At 35.1% G+C, this 20353-nt stretch overlaps 1 protein-coding gene across 1 annotated transcript; it reads left to right on the forward strand.

Annotated features, from left to right (window-relative positions):
• Window positions 1–63: 63 nt before the first annotated feature.
• Window positions 64–19648, forward strand: TUBE1 (tubulin epsilon 1). The gene is made up of 12 exons (XM_060030064.1): window positions 64–168; window positions 263–336; window positions 969–1021; window positions 3501–3558; window positions 7170–7285; window positions 9866–9987; window positions 13201–13388; window positions 13609–13784; window positions 14608–14748; window positions 17576–17716; window positions 18340–18514; window positions 18833–19648. Exons 1-12 carry the CDS (start codon window positions 144–146, stop codon window positions 18989–18991), a joined length of 1428 nt encoding a protein of 475 aa, XP_059886047.1. The 5' UTR covers window positions 64–143; the 3' UTR covers window positions 18992–19648.
• Window positions 19649–20353: the final 705 nt, after the last annotated feature.

Below are 20353 nucleotides of genomic sequence, written 5' to 3' on the forward strand. Positions count from 1 at the left end.
AGAGCAGAGCGGAGCTACGGCAGCGACTTGCGGCAGCAGCGTGACTTACGGCCGCCCTGCCGCCTCGGAGAGAGCCGTTGGTGGGCGGGAAATACGCAGGCCGGCGCGGGCTCCTGGATGCAGCGGGACGGCCGCGCTGCAGCATGACCCAGTCGGTGGTCATACAGGGTAAGCCGCCCCGGGAGGGTGGGGACCTGGTCGCCGCCGAGGCGAGTGGCCCTGTTGCTGCCTAATGTCTATTCTCTTACCTTCTTGGGCGCAGTCGGCCAGTGCGGAAACCAGATTGGCTGCTGCTTCTGGGACCTGGCGCTGAGGGAGCACGCCGCAGTCAACCAGGTACCGTCCCCAACGCGCGGGAGACCCCCATGCCCGCCTGTCCCCGAGGCTCTTCCAAAAAATAAGCATTAATACTCTGGGAGCTTTTATCTGGCCGATGTAAGTTGTATGGGATCTTCTCGGTAAAGGGCAAACTGGTTTTTAAACTTCTGTTGGCGTTAGACACAAGAGTCCAAACGAACACTCGCCGGAGATCTTAGTTTTAAGGTTCCTTAATTCTCAGGGTTGCATCTTTATCAGGGTTCTTGTGAGGAGCAATGAGATAGCATATGTGAAAGTACTTTGTAAAATAGGTACCATGTGTGGCATTATATTCCTTAATTTAACCAGTCAGCTTTTTAAATGATCACCAAGAATGCAGGGAAAGCTGTCATTTGATGCACCTGCTCTACAGTTCTGTGGGGACGCCTTTTCTCAGTACCTTCAGCTGCACTTAATCCATAGATCTCGCGGTATTTGCTCTTCTCTAGATTGGAAGAATCAGTATAACCATTTTATGATTGTTTGCTTTTTCTTATTGTAGCCATATGCCGGCCTTTAAAGTATTGTGGGATTATTAAATTAAAAGGACTTCGTTTGGGAAAGAGGCAAAACGTAATCAAGCGCTAATAAATGTATTTTTTTTTTTTTAGAAAGCGATTTATGATGAGGCAATAAGCAGCTTCTTTAGAAATGTGGATACCAGGTAAGATGGGGTTAAAGTCTGTCACATAGCTTAATAATTATTTTCATGTCAGCAGTTTGGGAGAAAATTCTTAAGAGGACAGTAAAAGCAGTTGATAACTGTAAAGAAGTTGTTTGGCTTTTTTGTTTTTCTCATTATTGAAAGCATATTGTCATTCTCTTGTCATTAATATTCTCATGTCATTAGGCAGAGCAGAGCAGGACAACAGGTTTCCTTTTAAAGCCATATGAAGGAATAAAAGAAAACTTTAGTGTGCTTAATTTTAACTTGACCTTGAAGTAAAGTTTCACTAAAAGGAATGCTGAAAATTTCCCTGAGAGTGTCTTGTTAGTGCATTCAATAATGGCTAACTTTTGAAAGAAAAATACATTGTTTACATTCCTGTGATATTACTTGTGGTCAGGAGTATTTGCTCTACAAATAGAATGTGCTAAAAAGGAGCAGAGCAGTTGTTGTCAGATTAGTTTTGTTTACTTAATAAAGGGTATATGTAAGTATATATCTTTTACCTGAAAGAGTAATTTGACATTCAGGGTGTGTTTCTAAGCTTTTAACATTAAATCATGAAGTTCATGCATTTTCAAAATGCTTAATAAAACTAAACCTGCCGGGCTTGAACTGAAAAATGCATACTTTATATCCAGTTTTAATCTAATAAAGATTTCAGTTCTAGTTTGAATTAGTTGGTTGGGTGTTTGAGGCAGTTATCTCCCTGGGAAGGCTAATTAGGCCCCACTTCCTTAGTGAATTTCAGAGTCTGACCCTCACGCTTGCAAACTCAGGAACTTCGATGACATCTTGATAATGGGTCCAGTGCTCTCTAGTACAGGCAGATAAACCAAACTCAGATAGGAAATTACAAAGCAGAAAGTCAGTGTAGTCATGGACAGTAGGAGCTATAACTCAAAAAGACTAGACACCCATTTTCTTTCAAAAGCACATTCTCTTCTGTAGGAAATCTATCAGGAGAGCTAAGTGATAAAAGGTTACTTAGTAACCATGGAATCAGACCAAGGTAAGTTAGGTGTATTACCTTAATGACTGGTGTTATTTATCTTTATTAATATGGAGATATCTGTCACATAGACTAGATTACCTCTTGTTTGTAAACTAGAACATCATCTCCCCTACATACTATTAAGAGACTCAAATTTGCCTTTGTAATACTTCCTTGTAGGTAGTATTCTAACTAAATCTGTACTTCCATTCCCTCTGTAATAACTCCTTTCATTGAATATTACATAGTTGAGATTCAGCTGGAAGCCATTCTCTCTTAATCAGGTGACTTTACCTAACTCTGTTCTCATCTACTCGGTTCGTTTTATAATTTAACCTAAGAGCATACTTATTTCTCCAATATCAAGTTTGAGGAGAAGAGCCTTGGCATCTTGCTCTTCTTTCCAACGTAGTATCAACACATGCAGCATCTATTCCACAAGTTAGTACAAAAATTCTTTTTCAAAAATAAGACCACACCTTTGTATATACTTATTTATTTGAGGAAATTATCATACCTTTTTAATAGCATGATAGGAATTTACCTATACCAGGGGTTGGCAAACCTTTCCTGTAAAGGACCAGATGGTAGATATTTCAGGTTTTGCAGACCGTAAAGTCCATATCACATCTCCTTGAGCCCGCCATTGTAGTGTGAATGTAGGTATAGATAGTACATAAACAAATGAGTGTGGCTTTGTTCCAATAAAACTCGTTTTCACAAGTAGCTGGTCATACTTGGCCTGAGGATTATAGATTATCAACCCCCGACCTATAGCATCATCTATGCTCAATTCAGCTTCACTTCATATATTCTGTCTTGTAAACTATATTGACTTGTCCACTGTTTGTAGTCATAGACTTAGTTACTTTGGTGACTTATCTTCAACATGAAATTCTAGGAACAGCCTTAGATACTCAACTGTATATAACTGGTATGTTAGTTGATGTGTGTCTGGCTACAACAGAAAGCCTCACTAATGGTGGCTTAAACAATAGATGTATCCAGTTATGTCACATACAAAGAAATCTGTGTTTAGAGACATGCCCTAAAGACCAAGATACTGTCATATTGTTTCATGTGTTGGTTTTTTGTCCTCATGTTTTTGTACTTCATAACCGTAAAATGACAGCCTCCACTGCCAGGAATCCCATCTAGATTCGTGTTCAAGGTAGGAAAAAGGACCAACTGCATCTGGTCCTTTTTATCAGAAAGCTTCCCAGAATATCTCCTTTTTATTTCATTACCCAGAACTGGATTACATGACCAGCCCAAACTACAAAGAAAGCCAGGGAAATAAGTACCTCACTTTTTCAGCCTATTGGGAGGTGGGAGATTACGAATGGCTTCTTTGTTGCCTTTTGTGTCTGCCTCACTTGGCCTATAAGTAGTTTTACTATGTGAGTGGAAGTTAATTTTATTACCTGATAGCACTATTAGCATGGAAGATCTTATGACCTTTTCTCATCTTTTACCTTTCAGAGTGGTTGGTGATGGTGGCAGTATTTCCAAGGGGAAAATTTGTTCTTTAAAAGCACGAGTAAGTCTTATACACTTGGATTCTTATATTGCATGTGTTTTTAAAATAACTCTACTTCCATAACTATCATAAGAATAAAATTTTAATTTAACTTCTCAAAATAAAAAAAAGGTATTTGCTAAGCCACATTTAATATAAATATAATTAAGCAGACATTTGTGTCTCCATGAAACTTTAGGGGGAAAATTTTGTGCTTAAAGTGAAAATACTGCATATTTGGCATTTTTCTAAATGTTTTAGGGGAAATATATGTCTAGATAAATGATAACAAAAGCTTTTCTTAACTCTAAGCCTAAAATACATTCTAATGAAGGTTAATTTTCATATAAAAATGATGAAAGGTTTACTTGCACCAGAGTTACTATTCCCAGTACAAGGCATAGATTCAACCACATTCTAGTGAATACATAACATAACCATGTAAGACCTGAACAAAAATACTTCTAGTCAATAGCCCATATTTAGTCTTAATCTCATTGCAGTTAACACTTCTCTTCTTTGATTGTGTCTCTGCAACAAACTGCTTTTTCCAACTGTTGATCAGTAATGTTTGACTATGACAGAAAAGAAAGGCAGTTTTGGTGCTGTGGAAGTAATTGAGATGATAAGGATCAGACCGGGAGTAGCGGCTGAAAGAGTAAAGAGCAGTAGTGTTGTAGTATCTGGGAACCATCGCCTTTTATCTGTGATCTCCAGTGTCCTTGGGAAACAAATTTAGGGCAGAGACTATGTGCTTGTAGTCTGTTAGGATAATTGATTAACATTTGGTATAGTTCATGCCTTGGAGAGTGCTAACATCCCAATCCAAATCTTGCTCAGAGATAAAGAAACATTGACATTTCCTAGACCACTCCCAATTTGAGCTCTTTCCCACCACCCTACCAGTGAGCAAGTTGGCAAATGGAGGAAACACTGCTGGAAGAGAATAAATCAGTATGTTTCTATAGCCTTTGGCTTTTTTCCTAGAAAGTGTTCTTCCATTTCTTCTTAGTAGTCTTGGTGTCATGTGGCTCTGATCACTGAAGAGTCTAGGCTTCAAAAGATAATTTGGTGGCTGGGTTCCTCCACTGTGTTAATAGGCAAACACTCAGAATTTTGTAAATCCTGTATTACAATTAAGGGGAAGCTCAAGGGCCTAAAAGCTATCACCAGGTAGCTCTGGAATAAAATAATAAACATCGAATCTTGGAAGTTGTGACTCCAGATCTTGGATGACTAAGTGAGGAATCCAGAATAATTCCTTGTAATTAATTTCCTATGGAAAAACAAATCAGAGGTCTTATGTGACTAAGGAAAGATTGAAAGAGTTACAGACTGTCAGGGTTTAATGCTAAGTGACTATGACAGTGATGATTCCCTCAAAACTGACTTCAGGAGGTGCTTGAATGTCAGTTTGTATTCTGTATTCCCCTTCCTTTGCCTGATTGCAAAGTAATTGAAAGCATGTCTTAAATATGTTTAATCTTCCACAAATCATCTCAGTAAATCTATTTTGGAACAAGGACAGTAGAAGCTAATTTTGTTCTTTTTTGTAATCTTATACAACAGTGAAATACCTCTTACATGGTTGATCGGGTGTTAAAGTCAGCATTTAAGATAAAAATTGCATATTATCAAAAAAATCCTTGAAAATCCCTAAAATTGCCAAGAAATGACCCTGTATAATCCTGTGTATGTATATTGATGCTGTATTTAAAGGAGCACATTTATAAAACAGAATTTTACAGTCTTTCTAATATACCACTGTAACATGATGATATAACATGTGATATTACTCAGCCATAAAAAGAAACAAAATTGAGTTATTTGTAGTGAGGTGGATGGACGTAGAGTCTGTCACACAGAGTGAAGTAAGTCAGAGAAAAACAAATACCGTATCCTAACACATATATATGGAATCTAAAAAAAAAAAAGGTCATGAAGAACCTAGGGGCAGGACGGGAATAAAGATGTGGACCTACTAGAGAATGGACTTGAGGACACGGGGAGGGGGAGGGGTAAGCTGGGACAAAGTGAGAGAGTGGCATGGACATATATACACTACCAAATGTGAAACCGATAGCTAGTGGGAAGCAGCCATATAGCACAGGGAGATCAGCTCGGTGCTCTGTGACCACCTAGAGGGATGGGATAGGGAGGGTAGGAGGGAGACGCAAGAGGGAGGGGATATGGGGATATATGTATATGTATAGCTGATTCACTTTGTTATACGGCAGAAACTAACACACCATTGTAAAGCAATTATACTCCAATAAAGATGTTTAAAAAAAAAAGTGGTATGCTGTCATACAATTAGAAATATATTTCTAAAGTACTGTGTAATAATATTTTAATTGCCAGCTTACAGTAGCATACTTAATTACACAAATAATTGAATTCACAGAATTTAAATGGGCATAAATTGTGACTCCACTGTAGTCAGTACTCGGTAAGTGTCAAACTTGACTGTTTCCCTTTGATAAAATAATAGAGCATAGAGTTTGGTGGTTAAGAGTGAAGATTCTGCAGCCAGGCTAGCCAGGTTTGAATCAGCTCTACCACTTCCTAGCTGGGTGATCACAGCCAAGTTATTTAATTTTTCTAGGCCTCAGTTTCCTCATGTGTAAACTGGGAGTAATTACAGTACCTGTGCATAGGGTTGTGAGGATTAAATGGGGTGATACATGTACCATGGCATGTAGTAAGTGCTTAATGTTACATGCTCACCAGCACTGAAAAAGCCCATAAATCAAGCACTTTCTCTGTGACTCTGAATCAAAGACTTAGGTTAAAGGGGACCCTAACATCATTTCAGATTACTTTTTTCAACTTTGCTTTTTTATTTATTTAACTCTATTTTACTCTTTCATTCTTCTTCCTCAGTGTAGGAAATATAGAAAGTAAAGTACAAAACAGTGGGGACAGAGGGTATATAATTCTACTGCCAAGCTATCTCTGCTTACATTTTGCTGTATTTCCATCCAGTCTTTTCTATTTTTCTTTCCATAGCTAATTTTATGTTTTATTTTCTCATTTTCTTCTTAGTAATAGAGGTTATCTCCCATGTCAATAAAGTTTGTGATATTTAGTGAGTTTGTGAATTTAGATTGCGAGTTACTTAGGGGAAGGGACACTTGTCATCTTTGACATCTATCCAGTGCCTTGGCTTTGCACGTAATAGTAGTTTACTGATTTGATTTGGACAGTTTTCGGCTGTGATTCATAAAGAGCAGCATGGTTATTCCTAGTGACCAATTACATTAATGAACCCTACATTTATTGAGAATTGTTTCTGGTTAAGGTTACCTTCTAAACTTCTGAGACCTTGTTCTCAAGAAATTTATAGTCACATAAGCACATAAATAAAAGAATTGTTAGAAAATCAGAATTATTCAGTTCCTTTTTTTACTTCTTATTCTTAGGGTAAGAATTTAGAATCCATCTTCTCATTGGATTCCACCTTTGGAGCAGAGTGAAATTATTTTTTAAGTTTTATAACAGACTCCACAAAGAGAGTCAAAGATTTGATCAAACTTAAACTATAAAAAGAACAATGCAACTTCAAAAATTCTTTTTATTTACAGAGTGACTAAAGAAAAATATGCTAATTACATTTTATTTGTCTTTCTCAGGCTGTCTTGATTGACATGGAGGAAGGGGTAGTAAATGAAATTCTTCAGGGACCATTGAGAGATGTATTTGATAGTAAGCAGCTCATCACTGATATTTCTGGCTCAGGGAATAATTGGTGAGAATATGCTGGATGTAAAAATTAAATGTCATCTGAAAAAAAAAAGAGGAATCTTTCCTTTATTCTGATAGGTCCTGCTGACATGAAGCAAGATACAACTTGCCATACCTAACTCTAGGCCTTTCAGCCCATCATCTTTTCCTTGATAGATGATGGTGTTCACAATGCTTGGAAGCCATCTGTATCCTAGTTGTTTCTCTTTTTTTTTTTTTAAGAAAAAGATGAATCATGAAAAATTGATTTACTAAATTTCTCATTGTAATTTGATTCTTGCATAACTGCTAAGTAGTGACAAAAGTTGTATTTATTTTTTTGATATGTAGTTCCACATTTATATATTCTATAGAATTCTTCACTTGTCCATAAAGATACAAATGAAAGGTTGTTCACTGAAACATTGTTTTTAACATCAGATAGTACTCAACAGGGGCTTGTTTAAATCAATTATAGTATATCCATACAATGGAAAATCATGCAACTCTTATAAAATGTAACATATCTGTATGGAAATTTTCTAACATTTTAAAAATCAGAAGTATTAAGGCACGGAACAATGTGGCTAGCATACTAATTTGTATATGAAAACCCTTACCTTTTTCTTTTTAACATCTTTATTGGAATATAATTGCTTTACGTTGTTGTGTTTCTCCTGTGTAACAGAGTGAATCAGCTATACGTATACATATATCCCCATATCTCCTCCCTCTTGCATCTCCCTCCCACCCTCCCTATCCCACCCCTCTAGGTGGTCACAGAGCACCGAGCTGATCTCCCTGTGCTATGCAGCTGCTTCCCACTAGCTAGCTGTTTTACATTTGGTAGTGTATGTATGTCCATGCCACTCTCTCACTTTGTCCCAGCTTACCCTTCCCCCTCCCCGTGTCCTCAAGTCCATTCTCTACATCTGCATCTTTATTCCTGTCCTGCCCCTAGGTTCCTCAGAACCTTACTTCACTCTGTATGAGAGACTATTGGTCCATCCACCTCACTACAAATAACTCAATTTTGTTTCTTTTTATGGCTGAGTAATATTCCATTGTATATATGTGCCACATCTTCTTTATCCATTCATCTGTTGATGGACACTTAGGTTGCTTCCATGTCCTAGCTATTGTAAATAGTGCTGCAGTGAACATTGTGGTACATGAGTCTTTTTGAATTATGGTTTTCTCAGGGTATATGCCCAGTAGTGGGATTGCTGGGTCATATGGTAGTTCTAGTTTTAGTTTTTTAAGGAACCTCCATACTGTTCTCCATAGTGGCTGTATCAATTTAAAAGTTGTAAGTATTTTTATAAACTGTTCTCTTACCTATAGTATTCGACTCAGTCAAAGTTTTCCCATCAGTCAGATTTAATAGAATTGATAGAGATGCAAGCCAGACCAGTGTCCCAGCATTCAAGGTCAGTCTGAGGCTATATTTGGCCCTTAAATATATAATGGTCTCTTCTCCTTAATGGGAAAAAAGCTCCAACAGTGATCATTTTAAAATTTACATTGACACTGGTTTTGCTGTTTTTTAAAAAGTAAGTAGGTTCTTGTTTGCCAGTCTAATATTTGTTATTTAAATTATTTGCAGTTAGTCCCTCAGGTTTATAATGTGTAATACTGTGTAATTTTACTAAAGCATGAATTTGAGTCTTGTGTTCTGAGAGACTTATTTGGGGAGAACCAGTCACTAAAATAAGTGTGTCCACCATCCAACCAGCTTTCTCTAATTGTCGTATAACTTATTCTGCAACTTTTGAGTTACACCTGACTACATGTTGTATGGAAATCGTTCTTACATTTCAATTCATCATAATAATACTTGCAAATTTGGGCAACCAAAAAGACTTGCAGAACCTCATGAATATCAGTTTTCTACTGTGTGGCATTTCATCTAGTAATAACATGATATGACCAATATTTTTTTCATGTTTTAAACCAAAGTAGGTCAGTTTAAAATTTTTTACTTTTATGTCTTTCTAGTTGACCACATTCTGCTTTTTAATACATGAAAGTGCAATCAGTTTACTTTCAATGAAGATGAGAAAAAACTTAACTAAAACCTTGTTTTGTCGTAATTATACCTTAAGAGCAGATAAATTTTAAAAACCATAGTTTAGGGCTTCCCTGGTGGCACAATGGTGGAGAGTCCGCCTGCCGATGCAGGGGACACAGGTTCGTGCCCCGGTCCAGGGAGATCCCACGTTCCGCGGAGCGGCTGGGCCCGTGAGCCATGGCCGCTGAGCCTGCACGTCTGGAGCCTGTGCTCCGCAACGGGAGAGGCCACAGCCGTGAGAGGTCCGTGTACCACAAAAAAAAAAGCAAAAACATAGTTTAATATCCATTGATAATGAACTATTTTATCAGGATATTTGAGGATTATAGGTATATATATTTGTTAAATTATCTTCCTATATCCTTGAGATATCATAATATGATTTATTGATGTTAAACAGGAATAAAATTTACTTACTACAGTAAAAATACTTTTTGAAGCTAATCTGAAGTCTTTTCATTTAGTTGAGAAATAATAAAATCTTGAAATAATAAATGCAAGGATTTTCTTTTTAATCTATATTCTTTTTTCCAGGGCTGTGGGTCACAAAGTGTTTGGCAGTCTTTATCAGGAACAGATTCTAGAGAAACTCAGAAAGTCAGCAGAGCACTGTGATTGTTTGCAGTGTTTTTTTATAATACATTCCATGGGAGGAGGTAAAATTATTTATTCATTTGTCTATAACAATGTGAAAATGCAAGTGAGAATTCATTTTGCCAACATAAGTCTTGTTTTCAGACCTTTGCTTAATAAATATAGAACTATTAAGAATTAAGAGTATGTTTATGAATGTATGTACATAACAGCTTTTTATCTTAAATTTTTGTCAAATTGTGTCACTCTGACCATTTTTTAAAAATTTAAACCCTTTTAAAGAGTCAGTAGAAATGAATCTGAAAAACTTTTTTCTTTTATCTTTAGTAGAAGGTAGATTTCAATATAAGCTTTTTGGTAATGCTGCCTTTCTCCTAAGAGCTTGCTTATGCAGTTTCATATGCTGACTAGAACTAAGTATTTGTGGCATATTCATAGATACGTTTGCAAAAGAATATCAGTACCCTTTCTTTAACTACCTTCAATCCTTTCTTGTGTCCAATAAGAGAAATAAGTAAAAGAAATCCTCTTAGTCAACTCCCTTAAATCATTCCTTACATGGTAATTAATCACCTTGACCTAGAATAAATGATCTGCATTGCTTTCTTTCCCAGCGAAGCCTGTACCTTGCAAGTGAAGTATTTTGTTCCCCTGTTCCATGAAGTAGAAACAGATCATAATTTGATAATTTCAAAAGAGAATTAGCCTATTTTAAAAGAAAACTTTGCCATGCTTTTTTCCTCCAAGCTGAGATTTAAGATTTTTATATTCAGCAGGTTATGTACAGTTGACTTTCTTATACATATCTGTTATTCAGTATGATAGCATTTGAAAATTAAAGTCAAAATTGCTATGTAACCATGCCTTTAGAAGACCATCATAATCATTAAATTAAGAAGCTAATTTTCAGGGCTTCCCTGGTGGCACAGTGGTTGAGAGTCCGCCTGCCAATGCAGGGGACGCGGGTTCGTGCTCCGGTCCGGGAAGATCCCACATGGCGCGGAGCGGCTAGGCCTGTGAGCCATGGCCGCTGAGCCTGCGCATCCGGAGCCTGTGCTCCGCAACGGGAGAGGCCACAACAGTGAGAGGCCGCGTACCGCTAAAAAAAAAAAAAAACTAATTTTCTTTATACTGGTATAATTAACCTGCAGATTTTGAGTAAGTTTTCAAAAAAAACCAATTTGATTTATAGTTCATTATGGTGCTTTTTTTTTATATCCCTCTATTACTCAGAATCTCAGTAGCTGTACTTTATTTATAATTCACTGAAAATGGCAAAAATACTTTAAATAATATTGAAGGCTAAAAATGAAGTCTTTTCCCACATCTAATCCCTAATCTCTCTCCTCACAGATTATCAAGTTTGCCAGTGTCTGTCCTTCCAGATATTTCCTGTGCCCATTGTGTGTTTTTACATAAACAAGATCATGAAATACATACTACCCTGTAATGTTTTCACTTTAAATCTTTCCTGAACATCTTTCATCAGCTCTGTCCAATTGTGAGAATATGTAATAATTTTTAAAGTCAGTTCCTCATTGATGGATGTCAAGTTATTTATGGTTTTTAGCTACTACATAAAATCCCCAGCGAACATCTGGTACCTATATCTTTGTTCATTTGTGCCACAATAGCTGTAGGCAGTATTCCTAGAAAGGAAAGTGGAACCAAAGAATATGTACATTTTAAGTTTTGGTTGATATTACTAAATAACCTTCCTACATTATTGCATCAATCCGTATGATTAGCAGCAATGTGTAAGAGTTTATTTCCGCACACTGTCACCAACGCTGAGTATTATGAGACAAAATCTGTCTAATACAATATGTTCAAAATTATATTGCTTTAATTTGCATTTTTTAATTAGAGAAAAGGTTGAGCGTCTTTACATCTATTTGCCATTTGATTTATTTTGAGTTACAATTTATATCCTTTGCTCATTTTTCCATTGCATTATTCGTATTATTTTGTTGTTGATTTGTGACCCTCTTTATTAAAGAAATTTAGTCCTCCATCATGTTTGAAGATTTTTTCTTAGTTTGCCTTTTTATTTTGTTTGTTTTTATATATACATATATATAGAGAGGGGGGAGTTTTGTTTATTTTTAATGGAATCAAAACTATCTTCTATAATGGCTCTGGTTTTTTATAATGCTTAGAAAGTCCTCATTAAAGATTAACCCAAAAAATCTCCCTCACTTTCATCTAATATTTTTAACATCATAGCCTTTTTTTTTTGCGGTATGCGGGCCTCTCACTGTTGTGGCCTCTCCCGTTGCAGAGCACAGGCTCCGGATGTGCAGGCTCAGCGGCCGTGGCTCACGGGCCTAGCCACTCCGTGGCATGTGGGATCTTCCCAGACCGGGGCATGAACCCGTCATCGTAGCCTTTTAATATTTATCCAAATGGGGTTAGAGCATTATTGGCTTATAAACTTTTTCTCATCTGGACAGCAAGAAATACATTTTACATTACAAACCAACACACACACAAACATACACAAACTAAAACAAAAGATTATTTACCCACACTATATGTGACATACTAATATTTCTGCGTTTCATTTAAGAAAAGAAAATACTGGTCCTAACCTTATAAATTAGTTTCATAGCCCACTGATGGTTCACAAGCCATAGTTTGAAAAGCACCAGGGTAAAGGATTCCAGTTTTCTTTTAGTTCTTAAAAATATCTGAATTTATATATATGTAACTCTGTGTGTCGGAAAATTACCTTAATGAAGTTCTTAGAGTTTCTGCTTTTAGATAGATAGTAAAAAAGTTTCCTCTTTGAAACTTTTGTAAATTCAAGTTGGTCATGCTTAACTTTAAATTTTAACTCAGCATTTAAGTTGCTTAATGTCATGATAGTGTTCATCATTAAGATTATATAGGTGCTGCACTAAAGATGTCAAGATAGTTTGTTTTTTCTTAAGTTGCTTAACATCAAGTGTAGACTAAATACTGTCTTAGTTGCATTTTTTACTCTTCAGTCAGTTCTTTTGACATCATAGAGATATAACTTGAATGTAAAAAAGTGTAAAACATAGAAAGGCCTCTCATCATCACACTCAGACCCAGAGGTTGAATTCATGACTTTAAGTCTCACTACCTATATTGTCTTCATTTCTTTATCTGAAATTAATTAGTTAATATATAATCACAGGAATAAGTTGAAAATTGTATGTCTTTAATACATAGGTTTTTAACACAAAAACAGAATTCTGTTATATTCTGAACCATTTATGCTGTTTTCTTTTTGAAATCTTAATCTTCAGGAACAGGATCTGGACTTGGCACATTTCTTTTAAAGGTGCTTGAGGATGAATTCCCAGAAGTATACAGATTCGTGACTTCAATTTATCCTTCTGGTGAAGATGATGTCATAACCTCGCCTTATAATAGCATGTTGGCAATGAAGGAACTTAACGAGCATGCAGACTGTGTGTTGCCCATTGACAACCAAGTAAGAAATGGCATTGAATTTATGGACATACTATGTATACATTCAGTCCTGTGTTATGCTTTTATGTGTGTACGTGAAACAGTCTCTTCACTTTTCAGCCTTCCCAGCTAAGAGAAAAAATAAGTTTAAATTGCTTTTTTTGGTCTTTTTCTTCCTGGTAGAATGTCATTTATGTCCTCTCTTCTTAATTGCTTCTCTCCCAATATTTTTCCCTTAAAAGTCTTTATTTGACATCATTAGCAAAATTGACCTCATGGTGAATTCTGGAAAGTTGGGTACAGCTATAAAGCCAAAGAGTCTGGTTACTTCAAGTGCTGGAGCTTTTAAAAAGCGGCAGGAGAAACCATTTGATGCAATGAACAATATTGTGGCAAATTTGCTGCTCAACCTAACAAGGTAATCCGTTTGACAGTGTACTTAAGGGCAGTTTAAAAATTTCCCTTGCTTTTGATAATGTTTTGCAGTAGCATTTTTTAGTTATTCTGAGTTGTAGAAGCTTTTTTAAAAACTTTATTTAAAATAAAAATTTTAGTTTGTCTAGTGTTTTCACATCTTGGAGTAATAGGCCAGAATTTTATTTTCTCTGACTCCAGAGGAGCATTTTGTTTTCCCCAGGTACGTTCCATGGAATATTAACAGATGTTAAATAGTAAAGGGTTTTGAAGGAGATACACTTGAGAAACACTTAGTTAGACAAAAACAAACTTGGTTGTTTTGTTTGTTTTTTTTTTGCTGCGAAATGTCTTAACCTTTTAAACCAGCTAATCTATACCTCTTTATTAGCTGGTCCAAAATATTTCTTCGACTTTGATCTAAAAAATTGCTTTGGCATTATTATATTCCAAATTGTAGAGCATGTAAGCAAATCCCAGGGGAATTTAGTAAGGTTTATAGAATAATTAAATAACTGTTGAACTGTATGTATTTAATTCAATCTAAAGTCTGTTTTAAGTAAGATTTTTATGTAGGTAATTAGCAACTGTAGTAGAGTGGTTACACTTCAGATAATCCTGAAATAAGAATTGCTGTAGATGTTATGTTATATTTTGATTATCTTTATACACGATGTTCATGATACTAAATTTCACTAATACAGAAAAAAAAGAGCATCTATTCTCTAATGAAGTACAGCGTACGAAAGGATGTAGGAAAGTGCCTGCTGACTAAATCAAGCTACATTAAGTTAAATATTTTTCATGCTTTAATGTTAATTTTTTAGCTCTGCAAGGTTTGAAGGATCCCTTAATATGGACCTTAATGAAATCAGCATGAATTTAGTTCCTTTTCCTCAACTGCATTATCTTGTGTCAAGCCTAACACCTCTGTATACACTGGCAGATGTTAACATTCCTTCTCGAAGGTAAGATGTAGTAACTTTATTCCAATTACTTGAGGGCTCAAATTACTTTAAAAGCAAACACATTTTTAAGAGAAAAGTTTATAATAACTAGTTATTTCTTCATACCATTTTCTTTGTGAGAATTATATAAAATATAGGTGATGACAGCCATTTTTCCATTAAGTGAATGCTTCCTTGTTTAGAAGTCATTGTTTAAAAATGTCAGTATTAAACTATTTGAAATTAATAACGAAATTTTTAAGCTTATGAAAATTAATAAAGATATAATTTTTATTGAAAAAGATTTAAAGGCTTTGAAGTCTGATGTACTTAAATATGAATGCTAATTCTATCATTTACTAGCTACAGAACCTTGGGCAGGTGACGAACTTTTAGTTTTTCTCATCTTTAAAAATGAGAGTCAGAGTACCTACCTCATAAGCTTGTTGGTATATTAAATAAGAGTATCTTTTAAAGCTCTTACCCCAGTCTAGCACCATAGAGGGTTTACAGATATTACTCTATTATAGCTATTATGTATCACTTCCAGAACACCTTGTTTTATAACTGTCATTTTTAAGCATAAAACTTACATCAATTTACTTAACAAAAATGTAGTTGAAACATACTCTTATCATATACAATGATGATGAGCTTGAAAAGGTCACACTGACATTCACAGTTGACTGAGGGAAAAGGTCTTGTCAAACTCTGCTAGAGGAAATTATGTAAATGACAGAGTAAAAACTAGATTACAGATCTTTTTAATAGTTTAAATTTTGGCAACATAATTCTATACTGTGGGAATGTCACAGTAATACTGATTAACTTCTATTTGAGCAAGTAAATAACTGACTATGCCAACTAATAGGTGCGGTCTCTTTCTTTGTGGGATGCTGATGAGCTTAACAAGTTAAGCGACTTGCATAGTTTATTGAACATGGGAATCAATCATTAAATGATTGCTTTTATTATCAGCCCAGCATATTAAAAATGAGTATATTTAGTAAAAGGTACACCTTTAATGTGGACACATAGAATGTAAATTGGTGCTAAACTATTTATTGTACAGTAGTGATTATCCAGACATTTAAAGTTACTCCTTAAAAAAATAAAAACATGTAATTTCTAATTAAATTCAGCATAATCCTGCTTGAGGTGTGTGTGTGTGTGTGTACATATTTTTTTTTCTTTTTGGTTGTGCTGGGTCTTAGTTGTGGCAGGTGGGCTCCTTAGTTGCAGCTTACCAGCTCCTTAGTTGTGGCATGCGAACTCTTAGTTGCAGCATGCATATGGCATTTAGTTCCCCGAGCAGGGATTGAACCCAGTCCCCCTGCATTGGATGTGCAGAGTCTTAAGCACGGTGCCGCCAGGGAAGTCCCGTGCTTGGTATATTTTGATAAAAATAATGGTGTCAGCATTTAAAATGTTTATATATTTATAGCTTGTTGCAGGTTTGTTCTGTAAGGAACCTTAACAATGTTAGACTCTTAAGGAACTTATCACAGTGTTCTTTCTAGCTTTGTGGGGGTTTTCCTTTTTTATTTTCTTTTTGCTTCTGTACTATAGGTATTTCAAAGGCTGCCATATCCACATATGGACACGTTTATCCTTGAGCAAATAATAAATTGTTTTTAAATTGTACTACTAAAAGGCATAGTTTTAAGACTTTAATTTCTTATTAGTAGTTTACAAACAACTGAGAATGGTTTTTGGATGTGCTTATTAATAAACGTCATCTAGTCCATTTTTATCAATGAAAATGACAAAGCACATATTAGCGTGTGTATATTAAATTCCTTGTTTGTAATGTAAAGAGAAATATCCCAATAAATATAAATAGCTCCTTGCTAGTTTTTATTTTTTTTTTGACAAAAGAATGAGTGTGCCTACTTGTTGTATAGTGGTTCTTAACCTTTTCTGGGTTTCCTTGACTTCATAAAAATGCCCAAAAGCACATACACACCAAAATTCTGAGCACAGTAGAGGATTCATGAATTCCCCAAAGCTCACCATCCACTAAGAGAGTCCTCTATCCTTCTTACTGTAGAAGAATCAGGATAGAATGTAAGCTCCATTAGAGTAGGAAATTTTTGTTGTTCACTGCTGGGTCTCTTGCACCTAGAATAGTGTCTGGCACATAATAGGCATTTAGTAAATATCTACTGAATGAATAGGCAGCATAGTGTAATGCATTTAATATGACCCCAGATTGGGGTCATATTAAAGGCCTAGGATTCTGCGTATTATTAGATGTAAACTTCATCGGTCACTTTTATCTTCCTCTCTTTAGAGGAATGATAAAAGAATGAAGTTAAAAGACTTTATTCACTTAAAAGCCTCCCTTTTCAGGAATAGTAGTATAGAGTAGTGTCTTTTTTGGAGAGCCTAACATTGTCCTTTGATAGCTTCCTCATTATTCCTAAGTAATTTATGATATATTTTATAGACAAAGTAATCTTAATGTAGTAGGTTTTTAATTAGTTTTGATAGTTCTGATACTACGAAGTAGATAAGCATACTGAACTAAGTAAAAATGACACAATTTTTAGAAATTAGTAGTACATAGAGCTCACTAATGATGTAGTCAATATTTTGTAGCTACCTGAAATCAGGTATATATAAAATACATTGCAGAAGCTTTTTATTCCCCCTAAAAAAAAATATTGCGTGATTTTCTCTCATATTTATCCAGATTGCTTTGAGGAAATGATAGCTGAGATTCAGAATATATTTGTGTGTGAAGTTTATTTACCTGTAGATGACTGTCTTTTCATTTTATAGTTACACATAGAAGAAAGATGTAGTACAGTATTTTGTATAAACAGTGACTGTCTCATTGTTTTAGGTTGGATCAGATGTTTTCAGATGCCTTCAGTAAAGATCACCAGCTAATTCGAGCTGACCCCAAACATAGTCTCTACCTCGCCTGTGCCCTCATGGTTAGAGGAAATGTACAGATTTCTGATCTTCGCAGAAATATTGAAAGGTTCAATTTTATATTTTTCAAGATAATGTTATGTGTACTGTTTGTAACAGTGTAGCATGTAGTTAAGTAGCACTGTGAACTTAATTGAAGTGTGACTTTGAGCAAGCTACTTAGCCTCTCTGAGCCTATTTTCCTCAAATGTAGAATAAGAATAATAATAGTACAGAGTTGTTATTTATGTTATGCACATTAAATGATGAGATGTTATTTTCTGAAAATGTTCAGGAAATTTAGCTATTATTGTTTTTATTACCGCCGCTACTACCACTACACTGCTTCTAAGTTTGTTTTACTATTTGACAGTCTTACTTTTTAGGAAAACTGCTCTATTGAATTACAAAGTAAGGAAAATTATAATACCTTCATTTCTTTTCATCCCCAGATTTCTAATGTTAAGGAATGTGTTTCTAGCTTCTTGAATCACCATTATGGCCAATTTAATGTCCCTTAGTTCACTGTTAGACTGTACCATAATACTGCTAGTATTAAAAAATAGGTAACTTACATTATATACTAAGCACTTAGAATGGTACTATTAGTAATGTCCCAGTTTAATGTGGGCTGCCATAATATGGCAGATATTTTAGTACCTTAATTCTTACCTTTGAGTTTTTGCATCTCAGATTAAAACCTGCTCTACGGTTTGTCTCCTGGAATCAAGAAGGCTGGAAGACCAGCCTGTGTTCAGTACCTCCTGTGGGCCATTCCCATTCATTATTAGCTTTAGCAAACAACACATGCGTCAAGCCTACCTTCATAGAACTGAGAGAGAGATTCACGAGGCTCTACAGAAAAAGGGTAATCATCAGTACACCTTTTTAACTATATGTGTTTATTTTGGCTATTTAAGATGTGTGCTCAAGAATTAAAGTAACACAAATCAGGTGTGATCCTGCCTGCTATATCTTATATCTGTGTATTGATTATAACTGAAGAGGAGAGGCTTACTCAGACTCCAAATGAGAAATCTCATGGGTTTATAGGATTTAGGTTCTCATTTCTCTTGTAAAGCTGAGTGTGAACTATCATTTTAATATGAATATTTACATTATAGGATAGTTGTCTGTATTAAATTTCCTGAAAATGGTCAAGATCATTCAGTTTTTTTATTTATAGGCTCATCTTCATCACTATCTACAAATTGAAGGGATGGAGGAAAGCTGTTTCACAGAAGCCCTGTCATCTTTATCAGCACTCATACAGGAATATAACCAACTGGATGCCACAAAAAGCATGCCTGCCGAGGAGTTACCTAGACTAAGCGTAGCTGTGTGAAAAAGAAACACCAAAGATACAATTTCTTTTTCTTAATTTCACATGTTTTGTCCCCTTACCTTTCTATTTTAGAATTTTTGTGATTCAGAAAGGCTGATTTGTGTTTTTCATATTGGGAAGTTTTTGTCTTTAGAGTAGTTTCCATTTAATCACAATTTGTTGATGATCCCACTGTGTGAAATTAGCCAAGTCCTAGTGCCTTGACTTTAAACATCTGTCTTTCAAAAAGTCGTGTTTTCTAAAATTGAGAGAACAGCGTTCTTCAACATTTTATTTTATTTATAGTCTCATATGTAGGCATTTATACAGAGATAATCATGTCTTCAGTAAGTCTTGTACAGATGTATTTTTTATATTTATTTATAATTTATGTCTTCACATTCTGTTTAAATTCTCCTAACTCTTTAAAAGTAAATACGGGAGTAGAAGAACACAGTATAAATATTTCTATGTAATACCCACTAACTTCAGGAATAGATTTTATTACAACTTGAGGTTTCATTTCTTCTTTGGGTAACCACTTGTTTGCACTCAAAAGAATCACAATTTACAATTATTTTAACTTGTATTAAATTATTTTTAAATATAATGGTTTTTTATCAAACCAGTTAATTTTGTAACAATAAATGTCCATGTTTTTAAACCATGCTACTTATCAGTTTTGCTTGTCCCTTTTTTTTTTTGGCCATGCCACATTGCATGTGGGATCTTAGTTCCCCAACCAGGGATCAGACCTGCACCCCTTGCATTGGGAATGTGGAGTCTTAACCACTGAACTGCCAAAGAAGGCCCACTTGTCACTATTTATACAAGCAAACAGAACATTACTAAGCTTGATATCCTCTTTGAAACTTTGCAGTAAATGACTAATAGTCTAGTGAAAGTGTTCCAGTTACTATAAATCTCCAGTTTTAGTCTTCAACATTAATTTATCTTTAATCACAATTTATATTTAAAATTCATAGGTGATTTATCATTTAAGGAAGTAATTTTGAGCAACAATTTATTTTCAAGCCAGAAAAATCTGTTGGGTGCTTTCTTTAATGTTATTTTTTTAAATTTCTTTCCTTTTCAGAGTAAGGATACTGCTCTTGGTCTTTATCTTGGAAATTAAGTTTTTTACAGTATTTGGTATAAAAATTTAGATTACAGTTGTCAACAGTGGCCAAAGAAGTTCCATTTTTTCCTTCCAAAAGAAATCTTAGTAAACTGATATTCAGGATAGAGCAATGGAAATAATAAATATATTTACAACTTAGTCTTATTCCTAGTTAAGATTTAATCTAGAAAATCTTGCTCACCCTATAATGATTATGTGATTGGAGCCTAGGCTGTATTGTCAAAGTACAGTTTTAAAACTTT

This window comes from Delphinus delphis, chromosome 14 (genome assembly GCF_949987515.2).
Source record: "Delphinus delphis chromosome 14, mDelDel1.2, whole genome shotgun sequence".
Taxonomy (NCBI): domain Eukaryota; kingdom Metazoa; phylum Chordata; class Mammalia; order Artiodactyla; family Delphinidae; genus Delphinus; species Delphinus delphis.

What these genes read in the sequence shown, in the direction of transcription:
- TUBE1 (XM_060030064.1), top strand. Translation starts at nt 144, where the DNA reads ATGACCCAGTCGGTGGTCATACAGG. An exon ending in CCAGTCGGTGGTCATACAGG is followed by an intron (nt 169 to 262) that starts GTAAGCCGCCCC and finishes TCTTGGGCGCAG; the next exon opens with TCGGCCAGTGCGGAAACCAG. An exon ending in AATACATTCCATGGGAGGAG is followed by an intron (nt 9,988 to 13,200) that starts GTAAAATTATTT and finishes CTTAATCTTCAG; the next exon opens with GAACAGGATCTGGACTTGGC.